The sequence below is a fragment of the Chelonia mydas genome, chromosome 4 (genome assembly GCF_015237465.2).
Source record: "Chelonia mydas isolate rCheMyd1 chromosome 4, rCheMyd1.pri.v2, whole genome shotgun sequence".
In the NCBI taxonomy this organism is placed as follows: Eukaryota; Metazoa; Chordata; order Testudines; family Cheloniidae; genus Chelonia; species Chelonia mydas.
The window spans coordinates 57,969,136-57,996,504 of record NC_057852.1 but is presented as its reverse complement, the minus strand read 5'-3'; the positions used below and the strand labels follow the sequence as shown (position 1 = coordinate 57,996,504).

Here is a 27,369-nt window from a genome sequence, read left to right as displayed (position 1 = left end):
GAAGGGAGAGCGCTCAGCGGTTGATTTATCGCGTCTATAGATGTGATAAATTGACCCCGCTGGATTGATCACTGCCCACTGATCCAGTGGACAGACAAGCACTTAAACATCTCTCTCGCTCTGCATTGTATATAGGCCAGGGAGTCTAGGTTTCTAACACAAGCTTTGTGGATCCCAGTTGTTGATTCAGTGATTTTCCTAGCACCTAGAAGTTAGGTAATGCAGTGCCAAGTCCCTTTGTGGATTCAGGCCTAAGTTCAGGCAACAAAAGTGGCTAAACTAAAGTTACTGAAATTTTCAAATAATCTGCCTTTGAGCAGAGTACAATATGAAAAAGCAGCCCAAAAGGCTATTTTTTCTGCAAACGTACAGACTCCTGAGATGTTAGCTTATAGATAAACAGCATTTTCAGTCTAACGATAGCATTAGGTTAAAAAAACCTACGTGCAGTCCTGGGAGATGACAATATGAGAGGTGTATGAGAGAAGTGTATTCTACTCAATCTCTGAACAGTAGATTCGGAACAAGAGTCTTGGGGCGAGACATGACCCTTGGTCTTCCTTTGTGAGGTGTTAATGGGCTTCTTTTATCTCCTGAGGCTGAGATAAAGTGTCCTGCTTCTCAGTGAGAAACTACACAACAGAGTAGAATAGCTGACACAGTTATGAGTGTCCCTAGACAAAGAGCCACTAGACCATCAGTCCCCATTTTTTACAAGTGTGCCACTTCGAGGCACATAGGTCAAAGCAGGCATCTGGTTGCCCTTCATGTTTCAGTCTCATAAGCTTCAGCTCATTCTCACAGCATCCATTACTTCTTATAAGCATGCAGACAGTTCCCTGTTCAAACTCTTTCTGCCTGACTCTTTCGTAGTGCGAGATACTACTGATGACTATTCCCTCTGACCTTTCAATTTAAAGAATCATTAGAGAGTATCCTTTCTGTGCTTCATACCACAAGGGGAAGAGATTTCCAGAGCACTGGTAAACTTCATTTTCCTTCCTTCCTGATTTCTTAGGTCCTTGGACAACCTACAAATGATCATGCTCTTGTCCTCAAGCTATTTAAACTCCTCAGATACATACCCTTCGAGAAGCTAGGATGCCACGCTTACTCATTGTCACCTACTCCTTTCTCTGCTTGCCCCTGCTCTCACCTTTCATTTTGTAAGGGGGTACAGATGAGAGTTTTCTGAAAGGCAGGATTAAGGCCACAGGTTATCAAATTTGAGAAACACTCCCATAAACTACAATTTTTTCCTACTAAGGTGATCTTGCAAATACAGACTTACACGGCTGCCACTCTGAAACCTAACATTTCCTATGTAAACTGAAAACACTGCATCTCTCTAAGACTGTTAACATATATTTGAGATGCAAATATTTTAGAAGCATTGTTTAAAAAACAAACAAAAACCAAAAAATCCTGCCTTCCTGTGTTATACCAGTGAGATCATCCCTGCCCTTCACGTTCTTTATGATTTCTGAGGTGCCCTGGCTTTTGGCTTCAATGCAAGAAGGTAATTGTGCCTTTGGCAAGCAGCGAAGATACAAATTGCCAGCTGGTGCTAGCATCTGGTTGTTCTGGCACAAGGAAAGATGTTCTTGACCTACTTGGTAAAAGCATACATCAGTTATAATCTTGAGTACTTTAATAGGATTAACCTGATATTGCAGTAATAATATTCAAAAGCAGTAAGTAATTGGATCACACACTAATTGGTTCCCACCAACGCTTTCTTTTTCACCCTGCTAACATGAAACTGCTATCTCCTCAGGACAGATAAAACAATGTCCTGGGACATTGCTCCCTGCCATGGAGAAAGACAGCCCTACTGAGAATCTTTCTACATCCTTCCAAAGGGCTTCTGTACATGTTCCTAGCATCCTTGACAACTTAGAGTGTGTTGCCAATAGTGCTGACATATCACAAGAGGTTTAACTATAGTTGTTGAAAGAAAACACTACTAAGAGTATTTGTTCTATGCAGAGTGCTAAAGATGCCCTATCACTTGCCACATCAGAATTCCTGTTTCGTCAGTAATGAAGACCACTTTTTTCCTGGTTCTTCCAGAAGTCCAAAATAATCTCCTGGTTAAGGCCAAGGAGCCTCAATATTTTCCTAGTTCCAGAAAAATCTAAGTATGAGATCATGAGAGGCTGCATGACTAATAAAAAATAAAAAGAAACAGAGTCATGAGCACCAGTTTCTGCCATTGTGAAGAATTATCATGTGTTTCCACCCCATTCCTAGTGCCTAGACAACAGTGGTAATACAAAGTCATTTCAAGAATTAAAAAACTAGATACTTATCTAGACGTCTCAGATATACCTCAGTTTCTGCAAATGAATCTTATGTCCCGCACTCAAACAATTAAGCATTGGGAGTGGGAAGGGAGAGAAAGTTTAAAAAAAAAAAAAAAAAGTTGCTTCACTATGGCTATATAAAGGTGAAATATAAAAATGCACATGGGAATCCTGTTATCCCAACCCAAGAATATTTTGTTGGCGTAACACATAGTAAATACGTGCATCACATTTACAGCAGAAGGAGGGGGGAAATTTACACATACACACAATATCCTGCTGTGCTTAAACAAGGATAAATACTACAGAGGTTAGAAACATGGGTTTAGCAAGAGGGTGTATCCCAAATAAAATCTTATTCTCCCTATTCCCAACAGCTCATCACACTATGGATGAATTTGCCACGCACATTTGGGTCCTATATATTAAAGGACACAGTCCTGCTTCCATTAACTCCAAGAAGCAGAAGAGATTCCTCTCTCTCTTCACGTTCTTTGCAGGTAGCTGAGTTGTCAAATTGACAATCCAGAGGTAGTTACATCTATTGGAGCTGGGGACAGACCACTCTCTGTGGAATGTCCTCAGCATCTCTGATCCAGCAGAGCATGAGTTTGCATGCCCTTCAGGACATGATGCAAAGCATGTTTAACCAGACTTGTTGAAGGATGTGAAATTTTTAAGTGGCAGTTGTTAGGTAATATTTATTGCTGTGATGTGTGCTGTTGAATTTGTTTGTGGCTATAGATAAGTTATAGGCACTCTATATACATTAAAAAACAACAACAGATTGATGGATATTTTTTAAAATGTCAATAGAATTTCTTAATGTATGTGCCCAAACCCATAACAAAGCATGTAGTGTCTGAATTTAGCTGATTCAGAATATCATGACACAGGGTTTGATCAGCCAGTTCTTATATGCCAAACAGACATTTAACTGACAAATAGCAAATTTGCCTTAAAGTGCTCATCTGCACTGGATCGGTCTATTTCCAAGACCTGTAAAGAGTGACTCCGAGCTGAGACAAGCTTAACACAGCACCTACTGGCTTGGTCACAGAAGCTGGGGGCTCTCTTTCAGCTCACCTGATACAGTGGCTGCTGCAGCCAACAAATCAGAACTCTTGTGGTTCCAAGTATCAGCTGAAGTAACGGGCAGGATGTACAAACAGCTTGTCCTGCCAACAGAGACATGAAGGACTGAGGTAGGTGGCTACGCTGGCTGTGGTATGGTACCTGATGGTCAGGCACCATACACAAGAGCCTTCCACTGTATTTACAACATATGCACCTCTACTAATGGTGTAGAGACAATTCAAGCCTACTGCCAATGTCCTCTGTGGATTTCCATTCGAGTCTGCTTGGTCAGAAGGGAAGAGCAAGTGTTTCTCCACAAACTGATGGAGTCCTGACCGCAAAGGAGGGTTTCTATGGGCTCTTATGGATGGTAGAGTCATTTTTTGTACTCTTCCCTGCCCCTGCATGCTTCCTGCCCCAGGGTTTGCTCTCCTCTATATGCATGGTAAACAGATCTATAACAGAAGCTAATGGTGAAATTTGGTGCATATGCTAATAGGAGCATATGTTAATCCAATCATGATGCTGAAGGACTTTTTGAATATTCCTGTAAACTGTGTTGATCATGGATAAATGAGCAAATTATTGGGAATCTTTTTTCCTTTTATTCTACCGAGAGAACCATGAAAGTGATGTTTCAATAGCGGTATTATTGTTGTTGCTGTGTGTCTGATGAATAAAGCAAAAGGGCACACTCAATGAGCATATAACAAGAGAGACACAGTGAGCCAAATGCTGGCATCATTTGCACCCTTAAAACCCCACTTAAGTTTATAAGACTGCAGAGGTATAGAAACAGAATTTGTCCTGATGAGTCTAACCAGTACATGAAAAAAAAAGATACTATGGATGAAAGTTTATAATGATCTTGATAGGAATCAATCAGTTTTAATAATAACCGTACTAAAAGCCACCTACAACAGGCAATACCTCCTTCATGAAACCACTTTAATAAGCACCCAAAGTTTTTGGCATTAATTATTTAAAAGATTACTTTTACTAGGTCCCCATTTTGATGGTCTCCAAGGTGACCTAGACTAGGGATGGGAAAACTTCTTTTGTCTAAAATTTCATATTGACTTAAACATCTGAGGTGACATTCGGGTCACATTGACTTCAACAGGGCCGGGATTTCGCTCCTGGCATTTGAAAAAGAGTGACTCAAATGATACTGAAAATTCTGCTTAGACAAGACCATGAAAGAGAGACTACATGGAGAATAAAGTCCAATTCTTTAAAAAATGGAAAAAATGAGTAGAGAGCAAGCAACTAATGAAAACATAGTTTCAGTATATTTATGTATCATACGCAGAGCACTCACTTGTACCAGTCTGGCTACTGCACACCCAAATATGCAGCATAGGCACCTTTTCAGTAGAATTTTTTTTAACTGAATAGTCCCTTTTGTTTAAAAAGGAGATTGGAGGATGATTATGGGTGTTAAGTTATAGAGAAGGCTTGCAAAAACAAGGACTGGCCTGCAAGAACTCCACAAGATTCTCCTATCCCTGCTTAAGGCAAGAGCCATTGCCTTACAAATCAGAGAAGGAGTCTTCTTCAATAAGAGCAATGGCCCATATTTTTAAAATGTATTTAGGCACTTAGAATGCAGATGGCTGCCCAATGAGATTTTCAAAAGTGCCTCAGCTCCTGGCTCCCATAAATTTTAATGGGAATTAGGCACTTTCAATATTCCACTGGATGCCAATCTTTAACACACCTTTAAAAGTTTGGCTCATCATAAGTGCCACTGAAAGTCATTAGGGCCTTAGCCCTAAATCACTTCTGAAAAAGGGATTTACACCTCCAGTTTGGTCCATTAAATGCCAAAATATAAATATCAAGTCTCCTACAGGATGACTCTTTTCAGAGTATTTTACAATGCAAGAGCTTTCTCTTGTTCTGAACAAGCCTGCATCACCATAGGTGAAAGAGCAATATTAACATAACAGTGTTATGGGAGTTAAATTAAAACATTTCCCTTCCCAAACAAATACAAAGATATCTGGAATACATCCAGAAAATTTATTACTAATCCTACTGCTGAAACAAACTATCAGCCAATTAGCTAGTCACATCTGATCAAATAAACCACCACCACGGGGTGCCTCTGGGTAAGCCTCAGGGAAACACCAGTGAGAAAAGACTGGGGATAGGAAGGAAGGAGAATGGTGTAAGTAGGGGAATAAAAAATGGAGTTATAAACCTAGCTCTTCCACTGACTAGGCCTGTGGTTTTGGGCAAACCACTCAGCTTTTCTGTGCCTGTGTCCTCTTTGTGCCTCTAAAACAAGGTTAATACTTCCCTACCTGGAAGATGCATTAGTTTTTGTTTTGTTTTTTAAACTGCCCTCTGCAGATGCAAAGGAGCCTAATTCCACCCAGTTACACCAGTGTAAATCCAGACTAATGCTGGATTGAAGCCAATGGCGTTAGAATTCAACCCTAAGTAACTACTCTTGTTAAGGTGCCTTGTGGGTTTAGACAGAAGAAAACGCAATGGGAGAATGCAAGTGCCTTGTGGAGATGGAGTGGGACTGGGAAGGCACAACATGGTGGGGGAATAATAAGAGAAGGTACCTTACAGGAATACAAGGTAAGAGGTCATACCAGCCTCAGCAATGCCCCTCTTAGGAGCCAGCCATCCTGTGCAGCCTGGACTTTACTCCTCAGCTCCTGCAGGTGTCTCTCTTACCTTCCACTAGCTCCTCCAGGCTGGTGAGTTTCCTGCTGCCATCAATGGTATAGATGGTGCGGACCCCCTGGGGCAGGTTCACATTGTCCGACAGCGACCTGGTGAGTTCGATCAGGAGAGCATCGAAGGAGCGAAAGCGGTCGCTGGAAATGGCAAACACCAAGCCCTTGAAGTACCTGTCCCCATTGCGGTAGAACCGGGCTTTCTTTGCTTTCTTCTCCGAGCTGAGGGCCTGCAGCGTCCGCGTGCGGTAGAAGCTGCAGTGGGCGCTGTGCGCGGGGCTTGGGATGAGCCCGTTCCCCTTAGGCCCGGAGCTGCTGCTGCAACTCGAGCCGGTCCCCGCTCTGCGGGCCCCCGAGCGCTGCTGCCTTTTGTCCCGCTCCTCAAAGTGCTCCAGCTCAATGCTCCTGTTGCTGGCCATTTATTGCTTTATTTATTGCACCCTCCCACCTTCCAACAGCTAATCCCCCTGCTTTCCCCCCCCTCGACTCCACTGGGCCGAGTCCCCAGAAACCTGCCGCTAAGCCGGGCTCCGGGCACGCAAATACAGCGCACACCTAATTTCGCATCACTCCGAGCCACCCCGCCTGGAAGGAGCTGGCGAGAGAGCGGCGCCGACCCTGTTCAATATTTACACCCCTGAGCGCCAGCGCTGCCCTTGGGACTAACTGTCCTGCGGTGTGCTGATCTTTGCCCCCTCTTACGGCACACATGCACCCTCTCACAGACGCATCCCTGCTGGCTGCCCAAGGAAAGCCTAACTCAGCATCTCGCGGCCACACGCAGCAGCAGCAGCTAGGACACAGGGCACAAACTTCGGGAGGCTGAGGAGTTGCTGGCGGGGGCAGCTGACTCCCAGCTGTGGCCACGCCGCCTCACACAATAAGGAGGATGCTGCTAGCCATGATGTCCCCAATCAGGCCATTCTCTGCGGAGGAGGTGGGGGTGGGGAAGGCATGTCTCTCCCGCCCGCTCCCAGCGTCTCCCAATCCGGAATGCTCAGCTCCAATCGCCCACCACAGCGCGCCGGGAGCCCGCGGGGCTCGGATCACATGGGCGGATTGCAGGCAGGGGGATGCCTCGCGCGGTTACCGCGCATTCGCCGCTCGCCCACAAGGCGCAGGGGAGAGGCACAAATCCAGGCTCCTCCGGGAGCGGACAGCCCCCTCCCCAGCCCTGCAACAATCAGCCCCCGAGTCAGCGGCCCCGCCCTGCACAGCTCCAGCGGGTAGGAGCAGCAGCTGGGGAAGGCTGTTAGTGGAACTACCCTGTGAAAAAGCAAACGCCCGGCCCCCTAGCTTCCCTCCCCCCTACGCCTTTCTATACCGGCCACTTCTATAGCCCGGCGCCCAGGATCCAACAGGAGGAGCGAGCTGCAGCGGCAACCCGGCCAGTCCGCACTAATGGCAATGCAGCGTGTGAGGCAGGCGAGGGCTTCTCCCGGGTCCTAGACAGACGCTATCTCCTGCCCTAATGAGCCCAGCTGGGTTTGAGCAAGAGCTGCCTGTTATCAGCCCCATTGTAAGCAGCACTTAGGCTGTAGCTTATACCTAGGGCCCTACCAAATTCATCGCGGTGGACAACACCTCAGGGACCTCAGTGAATTCTGATTTTTTGTGTGTTTTTACTTTACACTATAGGGGTTTCACGGTGTTTCTTCAACTGGGGGGGCCTGACCCAAACGGCAGTTGCAGGTGGGATGCAAGATTATTTTATGAGAGGTCATGGTATTGCCACCCTTACTTCCGTACTGCGTGGCTGGAGAGCTGCGGCTGATGGCCAGATGCCCAGCTCTGAAGGCAGCACCCTGCCAACAGGAGTGCAGAAGTAAGGGTGGCAATACCATACCATGCTATCTTTATTTCTGCACTGCCGCTGGCAGCAGCGGGGTGGCCAGCAGCTGCTGCTTTCCAGCTGCCCAGTTCTGAAGACAGCATCACTGCCAGCAGCAGCACAGAAGTAAGGGTAGCAGTGTTGCAACCCGCCCTACAACTCCTTTTGGGGTCAGAGCACCTACAATTACAATACCTTGAAATTTCAGATTTAAATAGCTGAAATCATGAAATTTACAATTTTTAAAATCCTATGACCATGAAATTGACCAAAATGGACTGTGAATTTGGTAAGGGTCAGCCAGCTAGTGTGTAAAGCACCATCACAGAGGAAGGAAAGTTGTGTGTGTGGATGGGAGGGAGGTTGAAGCAGCTCCCTGGTCAAAGCCAGTTAACTTCAGTGAAGACAAGCCCTGTCACTCAAACCTGGCAAAAGCAGGGAAAATCAAGAGAAGAACTAAGGATCTCTTCATTCTCCCACTTGTTTTGTGCCTTCGTATTGCTGATGCAGGCACCTACTGTATGTCCTGGAGGAAAATTAAATTGCATAGTTGGAAAATACATTACCTTCTTGTGGTAAAACATCCTCTCAAGTCACAAGGACACCAGGCCAGATCTATGTAAGTTAATGGTATTTCAGTGGTGTAAGTGAAATCAGAATCCAGTTCACTATCTCGATAAAAAGTATATTATTGCTCAGAACGTATTTGTCTTAAGTATTTATGTCTGAGTTCTCCTTTTAGTTACATTGTAACAACAATGACCTCCACGGAATTATTCTGGGTTTTTTTTTACTTGTGTAATTGATCCTAGAATTTGGGCTTTGTGTTTTAGGTCACAAGCCCAGTTAGCTTCAGGTTGCTTGGTTTCTTTATCGTTTTGAAATAAATATTGTCATTGAGGACAGGATAAAATATTAATATTTTTAAAATGTTTCCTTACCTAGGTTACTAATTTTAGTCCCAGATCTGGATTTTTGTTATAAACCAGTACCTAGAGCCCCAGTCCCTGGAATCATGTGACTAGATAAGCTAAGATTTCATTTTAAAAAGAGTTTCTAATCCTTACAGTTGTCAAAAAACAACCTTGAAAAAGTAATATATTCCTTAAAAGTGTGAAGTCAGTCTGAAATAGTAGCTTTAAGATTTGTGAGTTCCTCCAGATATCTCAATGGGGTATTAGAACCCCAAATCCCACCTCTCAGGAAAGCTCCACCAGAGATTTCCTGTGATAGAGGGGAACAGTGCAGAGGGCTCAACCCATCCCCACCCTAATAGATATGTCCCAACTTCTGAGACAAATACTAGGGAGCCCTGATGCTGCCTGTTGGGAGGGAGAGGGGATCCCTGTGCCACTCCTGGAGAGAAAAAAGTGCCCCCCCCCCCACTGCTGCTCCTGGCTCTAGGAGCTGAGGGTCTCCCCCACTGCCACTATTCCACATGTGGTGGGGAGTTACAGGAGTATAGTCATGATAGGACTTGTCTTTAGGGCTGCAGATTGCCTCAATCCAGCCCAGTCCTGCCCTGATCTCCATGTATGTATGGGGCTCTGCTGTGCTTATTAATTACAAATCAGTAAGTAGTATTTTCTAACTTAAGTTGAGTGTTGAATTCATTGCCTATTTTTATGGATGAGAAGGATATGAAACAAATGAGAGCAGCCTATTGCTGTGTATACTGAGACAGTCAAATGAATAAAAACATTTCTTGTTGTTTACATCAGACATTTCGAACAGAAGCAGGTGTTTTTAATGTTGCTTGGCACTTAGTAAATCATGCCCAAGGTGTTACATTTATCTAATTGTTACTTTTAAAAAGTTGTTAGAAGGTCATCCAAGACCAGTTAATCTGTTTCTTTCATTTCTGTATTCTCTTGCATTGCACCTCTTTGCATTCTGTGTTAAAGTAGCATTTTCATGTACGTACAGCAGTATACTCAAAACTATTCCATTAATATTACTTTTTCGGTAAGGCTCACAACTGAAACATTCACTTTAATCTTTCAAAAATTAGGTGTTCTCTGTTATTGAATGCTTGCATTTAAACAATACAAGAAAGTCTCTTAAAGAATACAAGAACATTCTAATGCAATTATAAATAAAATATTTAAGTATATTATGAAAATCTTTCTTATGCCCCTGTTGAGATCAAGCCTTCAGTTTCTGTATCTTTTATCATTTTGGTCATTGTTCATGCTGCTGTGTGTGACTGAACTCTGTGGCATTAGAGATATGATGGGGATGCTTTTATCTATATTTAACTTACATACTACATATGCTAAATAAGTATTATGGTCCAGTTTAAATAAAATTTAGAGAGGATAAAATATTCAAGGGAATTTCTTTCAGTCCTTTCATTTTTCAAGCAGATCCACAAATGCTTATTTCTTAATGACTTCACTCTTCCATTATCATGTGTAATAAAGTCTAAATTGATAGCTAGGTTAATATCTTAGAGAAATACATATTCTTTTCTGCTGTTATTCCCTTAAGAAATATGCCATGAATTCTATTTCTCTGCAACATATTGTTTCTTTTTAACTTGATACTTCTGTATGACTCACCTAAGGTTTCTATATATGCAGTGTTGTTGTAGCTGTGTTGGTCCCAGAATATTAGAGAGACAAGATGGGTGAGGTAATATCTTTTATTGGACCCATTTCTGTTGGTGAGAGAGACAAGCTTTTAAACTTACACAGAGCTTTTCTTCAGGTCTGAGAAACGTATGCAGAATGTCACAGTTAAATACAAGGTGGAACACGTTTAGCATAAAGAAAAGGAGTACTAGTGGCATCCAATGAAGTGAGCTGTAGCTCACGAAAGCTTATGCTCAAATAAATTGGTTAGTCTCTAAGGTGCCACTAGTACTCCTTTTCTTTTTGCAAATACAGACTAACACGGCTGCTACTCTGAAACCCATTGTTTAGCATAAGTAGTTAACACACATTTCAAGGGACCATTCAAGGTGCAGTGGCCTGTTAACACCCCTCCAGTCACAGGAGGAAAAGGAAGTGTGGGGGGAGGGTGAGAGGGAGGAAGGCAGCTGGGGGTGGGGGTTGTTAGTGAGTTATAGATTGTTGTAATAAGCCATAAATCCAGTGGCTCTGTTCAAACCATGATTTTTAGTGTATAACAAAGTTATGAATTTAAGCTCTCAGGCACATCTTTTGAAAGTGTTGTGCAGGTTTCCTTTGAGGATGTGGACTGATAGGTCAGAAATAGAGTGATCGCTTTGTGAAAATTATTCATCCCCAGCTGATATGGTGTTTTTGTCTTTTTTCATTTTCCTGTGTGAGTTCATTCAAGAGTGTCTGGTTTCATCCACATAGTTACTGGGGCAATTAGGGCACTGGATGAGGTACATCACATGTTGTGTTAGCATGTGTAGGACCCATGGACCTTGAAAGGAATGATCATTGTAGCAGTGGAGATATGTCTTCAAGTTTTGCGTCTGTTGTTCTGGCAGGTCTGGTGTTGCTTTGAGTTGGTGTGTACTGATCTGTGGGGAGCTTGTTTCTGTTATTGAGCTTGGAGAGCTTGGGGGGTTGTTTGAAAGCTGGAATAGGGGATACAGGAAAGACTTCTTTAAGGATGGGGTCCCCATTAACATGGGTTATAGTTGTTTGATGATTTTCCCTGTATGGGTTGCAGTGTGGAGTGATAAGTGACAACTAGGGGCATGCGGTCGGAGGGTGGTTTTATTTCTGTATTGAGGCGGGTTCTCTCAGGGTATTTGGGTGGCCCATTCCATGATCTGATCTACTTCTCTGGTGGAGTCTTGTTTGGTGAAGGTGGTTTTGAGTGTGTTCAGGTGTATATCCTGGACTTTCTCCTCAGAGCATATTCTGTGGTATCTGAGTGTCCGGCGGTAGATAACAGATTTCTTAGTGTGTGGGGGGTGGTTAATGGATCTATGAAGGTAGTCTGGTGATCCATGGGTTTCTGGTATATAGTTGTCTGATAGGTTCCATTGATGAGGCTGATCATGGTGTCCAGGTGAAGTTTAATGGATGGGTGGTGCTTGTTGAAGTTGTGGTGGAAACCTATGAGGGAGTTTAAGTCATCTGTCCAAAGGATGAAAATATCATCAGCGTATCTCAGGTGTATCCTTGATTCTGTGGCGCATTTGTCCAGTGGTCCACTCTGCAGAAGAGGCAAATTCTGATGTCATTGCCTTGATTCTTCCTAGGCTGAAATCCTCTCCTCTAGCTTTGACAATTACATATCTCTGACCTCCCCAAATCCAAGATGTCCAGATTGCAGAATATGCAAGATTTTTCTAATTTATCTGTTGCATTTTTAAATATGGTCATCAGTAGTATCTAGGTACCATGTTACCCACCTTCTCACATGTACAAAGAAGCACACCCACATTACTCTCATTCTTTAAAATTCTGCTTACTCTAGTCCCCATGCACTTTAGGACCCAGTTCAAAATTGCCCTAACTGTGTGTGTGTGTGTGTTTTAAATACTCTCTCGACTTTGCCTTGTATATTTCACACACCGTGGCTTAAATTCTCTGCTCTTGTAATGAACGCTGTTGCATTGCCTTCAATGCAGATTCACCCTTTTACACCAGCAGAGAATTTGTCCTTTTTCCACTTTATAAATATAAAATATAACTGTTAGTATTTTAAAAGGCATTTACAGCTAGATACACTAAAATTACTAATTTCTTACACTGTTAATAAATATTTACATGTAGAAATAAATGGTGCACTGATTCTTTAGGTACAATGTTTTCTACAGTGTGGCCCATTGGAAATTGTTGTGACATTGTTATATCCAAGCCAAAAGGCATGCCTGTAAGCCATTTGCACCAACTCTAGATGAAATTAAAAGAGGAAATAAAACAGATGCTCATCAATGGTGGTTGGAGACGGGGTGTGATTAGGACATTCAGTCTGATTAAGCACAACCCTGATGCAGCTTCTGCAAATGGAAATTAAACTGCTGACTGGCAGAGATGCCCAAAGGAGTGTAGAAGTACTTCCAATGCTCTTCTTTGGGAGACTCCCTTCTCTGCCCAGTGATCCACACTGCAGCAGAGACAAATCCTGAAATGTCTAGATGCTGAGGACCCAACCATGTATTCTGACATATCAGGAAGTTGAAGGGATTTTGGTAAGGGTCAAGAATGTGCCTATATCTTCATGTTTCAACAGTTTTTTTAAAAAAATACTGTTTTCATGTGTATGTTCCTTTACTAATATTTTGAAATAGCGATAAAACTGTCAGTGATTTGTTCCCAAGAGAGACTGTTGCTGGTAAGTAAATGTGTAAAAGAGGATGTACTGTCAAGTTTGATTTGGTCCACCTTTGATGTACTGTATATCAAAGAAAGACATAAGAATATATAGGGGAACTCCACTCTGTCCTGAAGAGAGAAAATCCAGGGATGTCTGGTAAAAGGAAAGCTCCACAAGCAGAGGGAACTGATAAACATGTGGAGCTGGTTTGCCCTCTCCGGTGGTTAAAATCTTTAGAAGGAGTGGAGGATGTGGGCAACTTGGTGAGGTCCTTGCACAGTTGATCCCAAGTTTTCCTGGGCAATGGGATTGGCTTTCATGCAGGACCTGCTCTAAACCTCTGAATCTTACATGGTCAGAAGGTGGCTGGGAATATTTACACAGAAATATGCTCCACGCCAGCAGCTCCTTCAGCACAGCTGTACTGCCCCCAGCCCTTCCACACAGGGTCTCCTCTGTCTGTACAGCAGCCCCGCTGGAGGACAGGGCTGGGGGCGGTACAGCCATGCTGGAGGAGCTGCAGGCATGAGGCTGCACGGTGGCCCCATGTTCAGCTCCTTTCCCTGCTGCGGTTCCCAGGAGAGCCCCTGGGATGCCCTAAATGCCCTAAATTTGAATGGTTACTTGTAATGATTTACTTTCATCTCTCATGCTTTTAAATGTGAATACATTAAAGCTTCACAATATCCCCGTGAGGTGCTATGCAAAGATATTCTTATCCTCATTTTACAAATGTGTAAAAGGAGACACAGAGTGGTAAAGTGTCTTGGCCAAGTGACACAGAAAGTCAGTTGTCTTGAGAATAGAATTCAGAGCCCTGACTCCAAGCCCCTTATTCTAACCATTAAAATCACTTTCTCTGTAATTCATGTATATAATATATTCCCCTCTATTTAAAAAGCATATGTGCATATAGACAGATATGCAGAAAAATGCCAGTAAATAAATAAGCATAAGAAAAATGCATTAGTCTTTAGATAGCCAGCATTATTTTATATATGTTGGATGTTAGTTATGTTAACACTTGTTGCATAGCTGGAAATATGAGGTTTGTGCTCACTGAACATGGAATTACCTCAGTGTATCACAATTAGAGAATCATCTGTATTAAATATCTCTACTGAACCACTATAAAAATTCACAGCATTCAAAAGACCTCAGAATTATTAATTTCTGCAACTTGGGTATATCTATAAAGCACAGAGGCACAGCTGTCCTTGAACTCTTAAAGGGCTTTCTTTACACTGTCTGCAGGATCCTTCTGTCCTTAATTTCTATACAACCACCACAGAGTTGGTGTTCACAAAACTCTCATTAAACAGTGTTGGGAAATTGTTTTGAAAATTTAATAGTCTAGACACAGAACATTACTCACTCTGTCAGGTAAAGTTTTGCAAAGTTTTAGTTAAGTATAGGTAAATTTTCAATCTTACCTGCTCGAGAAAATGCAGTAAAGTCTGTAGTTGTTATAACTGCTGTATTAAATCACATGTCATACATATTAGGTGTTATTGTCTACATTCAATGTGTACTGTTATTTGAACACTTAGTTTAACTTAGTTATTGGTTGATTTCTTCAGAATTTCCATTACTCTTCCTTTCTGAGTGAAAATACTTTCATACGGACTTTGGTAATTGTTTTACAAGCACAGGAGGACTTCTTTCTATTAAAGGGCACAGGGTATCAAAAACAAGTCATAATATATAAATTCCATACATCAGAAAGACAAGATTTGTTGGCAAATTCATTGAAGCTTTTTTCATTCCTTATTTATTTGAGAAATTAGAGGAAACTAAAGTCAACAGCCTTTCACTGGTGTGAAACTTGTGCAAGTAAGAGGTTATCATATTTTCCTGGCTCCAATCCTGTGCCCATTTCTCTGCCTAATACCACTTTTGTCCAAATGTCCTTACTGACCACTTCCAAGAACAATTTTTTGAACACAAGGGGCTTTGAGATTGCAAATCTTTCACTATGAAATAATTTTCAGTCCCCTCTGCTTTTCACTGATGACCTGTAGCTACCTTAGTTGTGGGTCAGCATACAGGCCCCTCAGTCAGCAAAATCACATGGCCACTTGCATTCTTGGTAAAAACCTAATATAAACACACCCTACTTTAGCCAAATGTTAAGAAAACCTCTTTGCACCAATGTGCAGCAGCACAGGACTCTTGCATTTGTTTTTTCAAAGTTGAAATAGTGACCAGTTTAAACCTTGATCCTGTGAACAAATAAATGCATGCTTAGTTTGACACACAAGTCTTAAAGACCATAGTCTAAATTCTGTGGTGGTCTACATGTTACTGACCGATGCTTTGGGGATCTGGCCATGGTCCCTGCTCTAAAGAGTTTATAGGTGAAGGCCCCAATCTTGACCCTGCATGCAGGTTAGTAGACAGTGAAGCCCAGATCCACAAATGTATTTAGAGGCCTAAATCCCAGACTTAGGGTGCCAAAGTTCCAGTTTTAAGCTCCACTCTGAGCTACAAAACTCCTGAGAAATCCTGTGGGTCCCTAAACTCACTTGGTGTCTACAAGTTCCCACTGCTCCTATGTTTCTGCCTCAGGCATCAGTCCCCATGTCCAATATCCTGTCTAAGTCCCAGAATGATCCATGAAGTGGGAGAAGAGAGGCATTTGCCCACCTAATTTGCATGTTGGGCCTGACCCAGTAGGTGTGTTCAGTGGCTGCCTACTGGATTGGAGCCCATTCAAAATCTGACAGAAGGTAGTTGAATGGATCGGGGGTTCTGGGGGGGGCAGTTGGGGGTTCAGGGGGGTAGTCGGGGACAGGGAGCAGGGGGGTTGAATGGGTTGGGTTTTCTGTGGGGGGCAGTCAGGGGACAGGGAGCAGGGGACAACTGGATGGTATGGTGGTTTTGGGGGGGCAGTGGTCAGGGGATGCGGAACAGGGGGGGTTGGATAGATGTAGGAGTCCCTGGGGACCTGTCAGGGGTTGGGGGTGTGGATAGGGGTTGGGGAAGTCAGGGGACAGGGAGAAGGGGGGGTTGGATAAGGGGTGGGGTCCTGGGGGGGCAGTTAGGGGTGGGGGTCCCAGGAAGAGGTAGTCAGGGGACAAGGAGCAGGGAGGGTTGGATGGGTCAGGATTCTGAGGGGGGCAGTCAGGGGACAGGAGGTGGGAGGGGGCAGGCAGGGGGCAGGCTATTTGGGGAGGCACAGCCTTCCCTACCCAGCCCTCCATATAGTTTTGCAACCCCGATGTGGCCCTCGGACCAAAACGTTTGCCCACCCCTGGGCTAAAGGGAATGGGAAAGAAAAATACACCTTATGTGTGAACTTTTCCCAGTGACATGGTGACTGGCCCTTGAAGGGGAGATGGGTCTAATCCCACCGGTGACACACTTAGCAGGCCTCCTCAGGTGAGAAAGTAAGCAAGGTCACATGACAGGCAACCTATGTCACTAAATCAGACCATCTGGGTTTAGACAGAAGACAAGCATGAGGAGAATTGGGAAACGCCTTGGGAATTGCTGTAAATAGAAAGTATGAAGAGAATCAAGGGAATGTAATGATCACTGAGGATAAGTCTATACTACAAAATTAGGTCGAATTTATAGAAGTCGATTTTTTTAGGAAGTGATTTTATACAGTCGATTGCGTGTGTCCCCACTAAGTGCATTAAGTCAGTGGAGTGCGTCCGCAGTACCGAGGCTAGCGTCGACTTTTAGATCATTGCACTGTGGGTAGCTATCCCACAGTTCCCGCAGTCTCTGCCACCCATTGGAATTCTGGGTTGAGTTCCCAATGCCTGATGGGGCAAAAACATTGTCGCGGGTGGTTTAGGGTACATGTCGTCAGTTGCCCCTCCCTCCGTGAGAGCAACGGCAGACAATCGTTTCGCGCCTTTTTTTCGCGCAGACACCATACCACGGCATGGAGCCTGCTCAGATCACCGCAGCAGTTATGAGCACTGTAAACACCTCGCGCATTATCCTGCAGTGTATGCAGCACCAGAACCTGCAATAGCAGGCAAGGAAGCGACGGCAGTGCAGAGACGAGAATGATGAGGACATGGACGCAGACTTCTCTCAAAGCATGGGCCCTGGCAATTTGGACATCATGGTGGTAATGGGGCAGGCTCATGCTGTGGAACACCAATTCTGAGCCCGGGAAACAAGCACAGACTGGTGAGATCACATAGTGTTGCAGGTCTCGGATGATTCCCAGTGGCTCTGAAACTTTCACATGCGTAAGGGCACTTTCATAGAACTTTGTGACTTGCTTTCCCCTGTCCTGAAGCAAAGAATACCAAGATGAGAGCAGCCTTCAGAGTTCAGAAACGAGTGGCGATAGCCCTGTGGAAGCTTGCAATGCCAGACAGCTACTGGTCAGTTGGGAATCAATTTGCAGTGGGCAAATCTACTGTGGGGGCTGCTGTGATCCAAGTAACCAACGCAATCACTGACCTGCTGCTATCAAGGGTAGTGACTCTGGGAAAAGTGCAGGTTATAGTGGATGGCTTTGCTGCAATGGGATTCACTAACTGTGGTGGGGCGATAGGGATATGTGTTCCTCTATCTTGGGACCGGAGCACCAAGGCAGCCAGTACATAAACCGAAAGAGGTACTTTTCAATGGTGCTGCAAACACTGATGGATCACAAGGGACGTTTCACCAACATCAACGTGGGATGGCCGGGAAGGGTACATGACGCTCGCATCTTCAGGAACTCTGGTCTGTCTGAATGGCTGCAGCAAGGGGTTTACTTTCCAGACCAGAAAATAACTGTTGAGGATGTTGAAATGCCTATAGTTATCCTTGGGGACCCAGACTACCCCTTAATGCCATGGCTCATGAAGCCATACACAGGCACCCTGGACAGTAGTAAGGAGCAGTTCAGCTGTAGGCCAAGCAAGTGCAGAATGGTGGTAGAATGTGCATTTGGACGTTTAAAAGCGCGCTGGCACGGTTTACTGACTCGGTTAGACCTCAGCGAAACCAATATTCCCATTGTTGTTACTGCTTGCTGTGTGCTCCACAATATCTGTGAGAGTAAGGGGGAGACATTTATGGTGGGGTGGGAGGTTGAGACAAATCCTGGCCACTGATTACACACAGCCAGACACCAGGGTGGTTAGAGTACAGCAGGATGCACTGCGCATCAGAGAAGCTTTGAAAACCAGTTTCATGACTGGCCAGGCTATGGTGTGACAGTTCTGTTTGTTTCTCCTTGATGAAAACCTGCCCCCTTGGTTCACTCTACTTCCCTGTAAGCCAACCATGCTCCCTGCTTCGATCACCGCTTGCGGAGGCAATAAAGTCATTGTTTCAAATTCATGCATTCTGTATTAATTCATCACACAAATAGGGGGATAACTGCCAAGGTAGCCCAGGAGGCGTGGGGGAGGAGGGAAGGACCAGGCCACACTGCACTTCAAAACTTATTGAATACCAGCCTTCTGTTGCTTGGGCAGTCCTCTGGGGTGGAGTGGTTGGGTGCCCGGAGGCACTCTCCCCCCCCCCCCCCCCCCCCCGCATTCTTGGGTGTCCGGGTGAGGAGGCTATGGAACTTGGGGAGGAGGGTGGTTGGTTACACAGGAGCTGCAGTGGCAGTTTGTGCTCCTGCTGCCTTTTCTGCACCTCAACCATACACTGGAGCATATCAGTTTGATCCTCCAGTAGCCTCAGCATTGCTTCCTGCCTCCTCTCATTACCCTGCTGCCACCACTTCTCTTACTCCAGCCATCTATCCTCTTGCGCGTCCCTCCTGTCCTCGTGTTCATTTTGTGCTTTCCTGGACTCTGACATTGTCTGCCTCCACGCATTCTGCTGGGCTCTTTCAGTGTGGGAGGACTGCATGAGTTCAGAGAATATTTCATCACAAGTGCATTTTTTTCTCGTCTTCTTGTCTGCGCTAGCCTCTGGGACGGAGAGGATAGGGGGAGTGCTGAAACATTTGCAGCTGCGGAAGGAAAAAAACGGGGAGTAGTATTTAAAAAGACACATTTTAGAGAACAATGGGTAGACCCTTTTATGGTGAACCAAGCTGTTAACATTACATAGCACATGTGCTTTCTTTACAAGGTCGGATTTTGCCTCTTATATTGAAGGCCTGCCAGTTTGGTGTGAGAGATCATACATGCAGGGCCGGGCAACAGAATTCGGCTTTCAGGCAGCCATGGTAAGCCACAGTCTTTTGGCTTCTTTAACCTTCATAACATGTGGGAATGGTTTCAAACAGCAGCACCCTCATTTCCCATACCAAGCACCCATTGGGTTGGCCATTTAAAAGGAGGGGCTGCGGTTTTTGGGTTAACATGCAGCACAAACCCAACTAAACCCCCCTCACACCCAATTCTCTGAGATGAGTGCTTCACCCCTCCCCCTACCACATGGCTAACAGCATGGATGATTTTAGCCACAGGCACACAGCCCAGCAGGAACGGCCACCTCTGAATGTCCCCTTAATAAAATTCCCCTATTTCAACCAGGTGACCATGAATGATATCACTCTCCTGAGGATAACACAGAGAGATAAAGAACAGATGTTGCTTGAATGCCAGCAAACACCAGGACCATACGCTGCCATGCTTATGCAATGATTCCAGACTACGTGCTACTGGCCTGGCGTGGTAAAGTGTCCTACCATGAAGGCGGCAATAAGGCTGCCCTCCCCAGAAACCTTTTGCAAAGGCTTTGGGAAATACTTCCAGGAGAGCTTCATGGAGATGTCCCTGGAGGATTTCCGTTCCATCCCCAGACACATTAACAGACTTTTCCAGTAGCTGTACTGGCCGCGAATACATCCCAAGTCTTCAGGGCAAATTAATCATTAAACACGCTTGCTTTTAAACCATGTATTATATTTACAAAGGTACACTCACCAGAAATGCCTTCTCCGCCTTCAAGGTCCAGGAGGGTATTGTCTCCAGGGTGATAAACAGTTCCTGGCTGTCAGGTTTCTCCACTTGCCTGCTGTGCGCTATCTTCCTTGTCCCCAAAATCCTCATCCCTGTTGTGTGAGACTCCCTTGCAGGAGTCCACGTACAGGGGTGGGATAGTTGTAGGGGCACCCCCTAGAATGGCATGCAGCTCATCATAGAAGTGGCATGTCTGGGGGGTCTGACCCAGAGCGGCCGTTTGCCTCTGGTTTTTTGGTAGGCTTCTCTGAGCTCCTTAAGTTTCACGTGGCACTGCTGCGGGTCCCTGTTATAACCTTTTTCCTTCGTGCCCTTGGAGATTTTTTCAAATATTTTGGCATTTTGTCTTTTGGAATGGAGTTCTGATAGCACAGATTCATCTCCCCATACAACAGTCAGATCCAGTACCTCCCGTTCGGTCCATGCTGGAGCTCTTTTGCGATTCTGGGACTCCATGGTCACCAGTGCATGGTCACCTGTGCTGATCAGCTTGCCACTCTGGCCAAACAGGAAATGAAATTTAAAAGTTCGCAGGGCTTTTCCTGTCTACCTGGCCAGTGCATCTGAGTTGAGAGTGCTGTCCAGAGTGGTCACAATGGAGCACTCTGGGATAGCTTCCGGAGGCCAATACCGTCGAATTGCGTCCACGCTACCCCCAAATTCGACCCACCAATCTTGATTTTAGCACTAATCCCCTCGTCGGGGAGGAGTACAGAAATTGATTTTAAGAGCCATTTAAGTCGACAGAAATAGCTTCGTGGTGTGGACGGGTGCAGGGTCAAAGCAATCTAACGCTGCTAAATTCGACCTAAACTCATAGTGTAGACCAGGGCTAAGAAGAGAAGCTAGATCTGCAGAAAGGTGGGGTTGGATTCAGCTTGAGACTGAGGTAGAAGAGAATGGATGTGTGGTTTTGGAGTTACCAAGCATGGGAGGGGTGAACTTTTTGTGTAACTATTTAGCCAGAGGGTTAAGTCACTGCAGAAACCAAGCAGACTGGGAGGTCAGGAGATTCCATCTGAGTGAGAAGATATAGAAGAAGGACTACTTACTTTCTCTCCTGGCTCAGGAGAGGTCAGAAGTGTCAAGGTTCCTTCCCCACTCTGAACTCTAGATGTGGGGACCTGCATGAAAAAAACCCTAAGCTTATTTTTACCAGCTTAGGTTAAAACTTCCCCAAGGTACAAACTATTTTACCTTTTGCCCTTGGACTTTATTGCTGCCACCACCAAGGGTCTAACAAATATATAACAGGGAAAGAGCCTGTTTGGAAACTTCTTTCCCCCCAAAAGCCTCCCAAGCCCTACACCCCCTTTCCTGGGGAAGGCTTGATAGAAATCCTCACCAATTTGCATAGGTGAACACAGACCCAAACCCTTGGATCTTAAGAACAATGAAAAAGCAATCAGGTTCTTAAAAGAAGAATTTTAATAGAAGAAAAAAGTAAAAGAATCACCTCTGTAAAATCAGGATGGTAAATACCTTACAGGGTAATCAGATTCAAAACATAGAGAATCCCTCTAGGCAAAACCTTAAGTTACAAAAAGACAAAAAACAGGAATATACATTCCATCCAGCACAACTTATTTTATCAGCCATTTAAACAAAACAGAATTTAACGCATATCTAACTAGATTACTTACTAAGTTCTAAGACTCCATTCCTTTTCTGTTCCCGGCAAAAGCATCACACAGACAGAGAGAGCCTTTGTTTCTCCCCCCTCCAGATTTGAAAGTATCTTGTCTCCTCATTGGTCATTTTGGTCAGGTGCCAGCAACGTTATCCTAGCTTCTTAACCCTTTACAGGTGAAAGGGTTTTTCCTCTGGCCAGGAGGGATTTTAAAGGTGTTTACTCTTCCCTTTATATTTATGACAGAAGGTATTGAGATGGACTGACCTGATCTCCAGGTGGTGGAGGAAAATTAGAAGGCTGCACTCCAGCAGAGATGCCTGAGAGGAAAGGACTTGGTGATGAAGGCGTTTTGAGTTCTGTTTCTATTTATTTGAAAGATTTTGCTGCTAACCTGAGAGGAACTAGGTGAAGGTAATTTAAAGGGGCCAGCTGGGAGAAGCCAGTTTTGGGGCCTCAACCTACTATACAGTTTAAGAAACAATCTTGCTCTGACTTATCTGAGCCATGAGGGGATAGGTGAAGAGCAGAGTGGTGCCAGCTTTAAATTAGGTAGAAGAGATCAGGGCTGGAGGAATAGGGAGCAGCAGCAGAGCAGTGCCAGTTTGACAATAGGCTCAGGAGTCTCTTCTGTGCTTTGATTTCCCTGTCTGCAGAACATTTATTCACTTTTTTGGGATCAAATGTGGGTAAATCTGGATGGTTTAAAAACACTGAGTGCTGAGTATTAGTATTCATCCCCATTCTGGATTAAGTTGCTGAGGTTGGCTCAGGTAGCTAGCCAGCTGGTTGGTGGAGCTGAACTGATCATTTTACCAGTCCTCTAGATTGCTTTTTGTACTGGGGAGAAGATTCAGTGCGCAGGAAACTAGGATTATATATAATATATAAAAATTTTAATTCTCTTTCCCAGTACGTTCACAATACACTCAAACTAGAATCGGCCTCACCAAGCTCATCAGCTTGGAGTCACTGTGCTGCAAAACTAATGACTGGTTTACAGCACAGCATGCAAAATTTTAACCAGCCAGTTGCTGAATGGTAGGAGTTTGCATACTGAATAAAATACCATCTTCCAACAGTCATCCCTATTGTTCAGGGAAAGTAATTGTAGCAATTTCTATTGAGTATTATATGATACAAGCACTGCCACCTGGTGGATGGTTATAGAGTTTTGAGAATTTATTTTAAACCCTGGTTGTATCTATAACTCAAAAGGGGACAAATTAAGATGTGATTATACAGTAGAGGGTTTCAGTACTGTTGTAAACATGGAGTATTAAAAAGTAAAAAAGAGAAAATAGCTTACAGCAGTGCAGAACAACATAACAACATCAAATCACATGATGTATATCTATACCAGGGGTTCCCAAACTTTAACAACCCCACGAACTCCTTTCACAAAAATGTCAAATCTTGTGAACCCCCTCCTAAAAATGAATATTTCCAAGGATTTTCTCTCTTACCTGAGTATAAACTATAAAAGCAGTGATCTTGGAAATAAAAAATGTTTTATGACACGCTTATTACACACTTTATTATTTTATCATTACAGTATTCATTTTATTACATTATGAAAACAGTAATGCTTTTCCAAGATTTCACTTTCATAGCTTGTATCACTTTGATTAAGCCTGTTATAGGACAAGGTTCCTATGTTTCACCAAGGAGTATCAGACGTGAAACAGCATGAGGGTATATAAAAAGCCAACTCAAATAGAGTTCCTCCTACACAAGCATTCAGGTCTTGGGCAGTCCAGGCAAACAATGCGTGACTACACCAAAGCTTAAACTTGTTCTTCAGAATAATTTTTAAAACAGCAACAAAATCTACCTCCCTTTCCATTTCTCATAAGGAGTCTTGAAATTTAAATTGCCTCAGTGTGACAGATATGCTTGTTTCGATCTGCATAGCTCTTGGAAGTCTGGAACCACTGGAGAAAGATAAAGTCTCAGGTCTGGTCTGGCATTGAGTCTGCTTCTGTATTTGGTTTTCAGATGTGTATATGACGAAAATGGTTTCTTGCATAAGTATGTTGTTGAAAACGGTAACAAAACTGTAGTAGTGTGTGGTTTTTGTTTTGTTTGGTTTTTTCCCTCTGGCAGAAGGGGGTACTCGTTTCTTAAACTCATCCAAAAGTTGATCAATGACTGATTTCTGAAACTCCTTTTCAGTTCGTAATCACAGGAGATCTCAATTAATTTCTCTTTTTCCTCAGTGCTCAGTATCTGCATTGAGAAAGTGGTATCATCAAAGGGGTTGCGAATAGGGTGACCAGACATCCTGATAAAATCGGGACTGTCCCGATATTTAGTAGTTTGTCCCGCGTCCCAACTGATGTATGGTCAGGACGCCATTTGTCCCAATATTTTGCTTCGGCAGCACTCTCGTGCTTTTTTTTTTTTTTTTTTGATTGAGGAGGCAAAAAATCTAGAGCCAGCCCTGGGGGCGGAGGGGGGGGGAAGAGCCTGTGGCTGTTCCCCCCCCATGTGTCCCGATATTTTGTTCTTGTCATCTGGTCACCCTAGTTGCGAATCCAGTCATTTATCGCCTGATGTAGTTGGAAAGTATTCCCTGAACATTGTACAAAGTTCTTTTAGGTGTGCAGTTATATTGGTTTTAGTGCACTGATCCAACTGAAGTTTATGTTTTGCCAGGAAGTCATGAAGAGTACTGAAACACTCAGTTTGCTTGTTTTCCAAACACCTTTCCCAGAACTGCAACTTCTTTATCATGGATTCAACTCGGTCTTGCACACTGAAAACTGTTATATTGAGGCCTTGAAGAGAGAAATTTAGGTAATTAATCCTCAAGAAAATGTCTGCTAAATAAGCTAGGCTCTGGAGCCAGACATGATTTTCCCTACAGCTGCTGAGGTGGAAAGGGTGGCTGTTGGAAAACAACAACAACTAGGATTTCCATTATACGCTCAAACAAGCGCACAAGGATTTTTGCCCAGTGAGAGCTATCTAACTTCGGTATGGGTCAACAGACAGTTGTGTACGCAATCCATTTCTTCACAAAGTACGTGAAATATTCTGGAATTTGTTGGCCTTGACTTTATGAAATTCACCATTTTCACTGCATTGTCCAGCACTTCCTTCAGTCCGTCAGGCATGCATTTTGCTGTGAGGGCTTGTCTATGGATAGTGCAATGAGTCAATGAGACATTTGATGCAACCTTTTTTCTTTGAGCTACAAATCCAGTATATTTCCCCATCATTGATGTGGCCCCATCAATGCAAATGCCTAGGCAATGAGACCAATCTATTTCCTTTTCTTGAAAATATGCATTAGTCAGACTGAAGATATCTTCTCCAGTTGTACATTCTTTCAGTGGTCGGCAAAACAACAAGTCTTCTTCAACCATACCTTCATTCACATAATGTACAAACGGTAGCAACATCAGTTGAGCATAATATGGACTATTTTTCACTGTGTACAATTGTGGTCTCTACGTTACTTGACATGTCATTAATTCTTCGTGACAACGTATTATTGGACAAAGGTACTATGTCAATCCTTTTTGGAGCCTTTTCTCCAAACGTGCAATGAACTGTGTCTTTTATACATGTTCCAATCAAGCTTTCCACTACGGTATGGGCTTCTGATGCTTTTGCTCCTTGGTACGACGCTTCAAGTGCATTTTTGTTATCAATACTTGCTGTGGATACAAAACTGGTAATGTTGCTTTTCCACTCAGCTAATTTTCACTTGAAAAAAATCAACAGGCTTGTCGAGTTGTGTGGGGTGCCTAGTTTCTAAGTGGTGCAGAAGCAGAGAAGGTTTGAGGCTGCTGTTTGCTAGAATATCACCACAAATTACACGTTGTGATTTTTGGACACTCTCTTGATCACCAATGCATGTAAAGCCGTATTTTATATAATCGTCATATTTTCTTTTCTTCATAAGTGACTTTCCAGGACCATCATGATAATTTGACTTAGATTTTCCACACTTTAGACTTGACAAAACACTAGCTAAAGTCGAACGTTTGTTTTCTTGTGTCTTTACACTTTGCGTTTTTAGCCATTGTCCATTATTGGGTGTACAACAGTTCAAATAAAAACACACTGAGAACACTAACAAACGAACAAACTAGTAAATGAGAAGATTCACAACGTCTCACTGGAGCAAAACAGCACTCCACAGAGAATGACTGAGTGTAGCCAATATAGCAGCAGTAACAACCCTCCGTTAGTCGATAATGACCTTGGTTCTAGCTGGTTTGGTGTGCAAAGACTTTTTTTTTCTTCTGCCATCAGGGTTGTCCCTAGGGGGGTGCAGGGCCAGGGAAAAGTTAGCCCCTCAGGTACAGTGTGGCTGCCCCTCATGCTGCCCAATTTCCTCCACCCACCATGGGCAGGGTCCCGGGCTGCCACCGGCCCTACCGGTGTCCCAGCTGCTGCCCCCCAAGCCTGCGGTCGCTAGGGACAGCTCTGTCTGCCATTACAAAATTTTTTCCAAGACCCCCCTGTAACATTTTGCAAATTCCCAAGGGTTCACGAACCACAGTTTGGAAACCACTGATCTATACCACGTTCATACGTCTGTCTTCCACATATAGCTTCTACATTTTCTCCATATTTGCTATTTCCTTCATTATGGAACTATGGCTTTAACTTGCAGTGTTCCTGGTGCTTTTTTTTTTTCCCCTCTCATTCACAGGATGGGAGTGCAATTATTTGTCTGGCCATCCACCAAAAAAAAAGGTGGTTCTAGGACTCCTAAAGCCTGTAACATTTATGGCTCATCTACAAGGAGAGTTTGTGTGGCAAGCTAGTATGCTGTAGAGTTGCACCTTGGCTTGCCATTACACTAACTTCATGGGTTTTGTCAACACTGCTATAGGGATATAAACTATAAAATATTACTTCCTTCTAGAGTAGAGTGGCTGCATGGTGCATTATTCCTCCTTCACTGAGTTGGGTGACCTTTATGCTTTCCCCAGTTCTGGGGCTACCTTGAGACTGGGCCAGTCCCCAACATAAGTTACTGCAGCATAGTGATGCCCTGTCCACTCCCACTTCCCGGGAACATCCCCTGTACCGGGGACTAGGTAGGGGGTGGCACAGGAGCCAGTGCAGCAGTTCGGCTCCATCCTTGCACCATGACCAGAGTTGTTCAAAGCAGCTGGAACAAAGGGCAAGATCTGGCCAACGTGTTCTAGCATCCAGCCTGGGCTATGTGCCAACCTGTACCAACAGAAACATACCTTTGTCTTTTTCATTCTCAGGGGCACTGGCCCTGCCTGCCGTGCTGGTCAAACAAAAGGATGCCTTGAAGGTACTCGCTGAGTGCACTGCTAAAATGCTCAGATAAATTTTTGCGAATAAAGACTAACACAGCTGCTACTCTGAAACCTGTCAGATAAATTTGTTAGTCTCTAAGGTGCCACAAGTACTCGTTTTCTACTTGCTAATGCTGATTCCTGATTGATTAGGCTTGTGTTGTGCACAATTCAGGATAATAGCACTCTGAAGATATGAGTGGCTTATTTTTACTCAGAAGATGTCTTTAATTATCTACAATAGCTTTGCATCTTGTGGTGTTACTATTTGTATTACAGTAACACTTACGGTATGTTTACTCTGCCCCCCCCCCGCCCCAAAATAAATAAAATAAAAAATACACCATGGCAGCAAGTCTCAGAGCTCAGCTGACTTCAACTTGTGCTAAAAATAGCAATGAAGATGTTCC

At 44.0% G+C, this 27,369-nt stretch overlaps 1 protein-coding gene across 4 annotated transcripts in view; it reads right to left on the bottom strand.

The window, feature by feature from the left end:
* The window catches only part of DCLK2 (doublecortin like kinase 2), a 136,441-nt gene extending 128,923 nt beyond the window's left edge, over positions 1 to 7,518 (bottom strand). For 3 of the 4 annotated variants that reach the window (XR_006290648.1, XM_027818087.3, XM_037897373.2), the window contains exon 1: positions 6,078 to 7,504. Coding sequence is in view for 3 of the 4 variants with exons in the window: in XM_027818087.3 (XP_027673888.2) it covers positions 6,078 to 6,498 (421 nt within the window). In the remaining variant the exon portion in view is untranslated. Of the gene's footprint in view, positions 1 to 6,077 lie in introns of all 4 variants that reach the window. The other variant, XM_027818086.3, reaches the window with a different exon arrangement.
* Between the last annotated feature and the right edge of the window lie 19,851 nt (positions 7,519 to 27,369).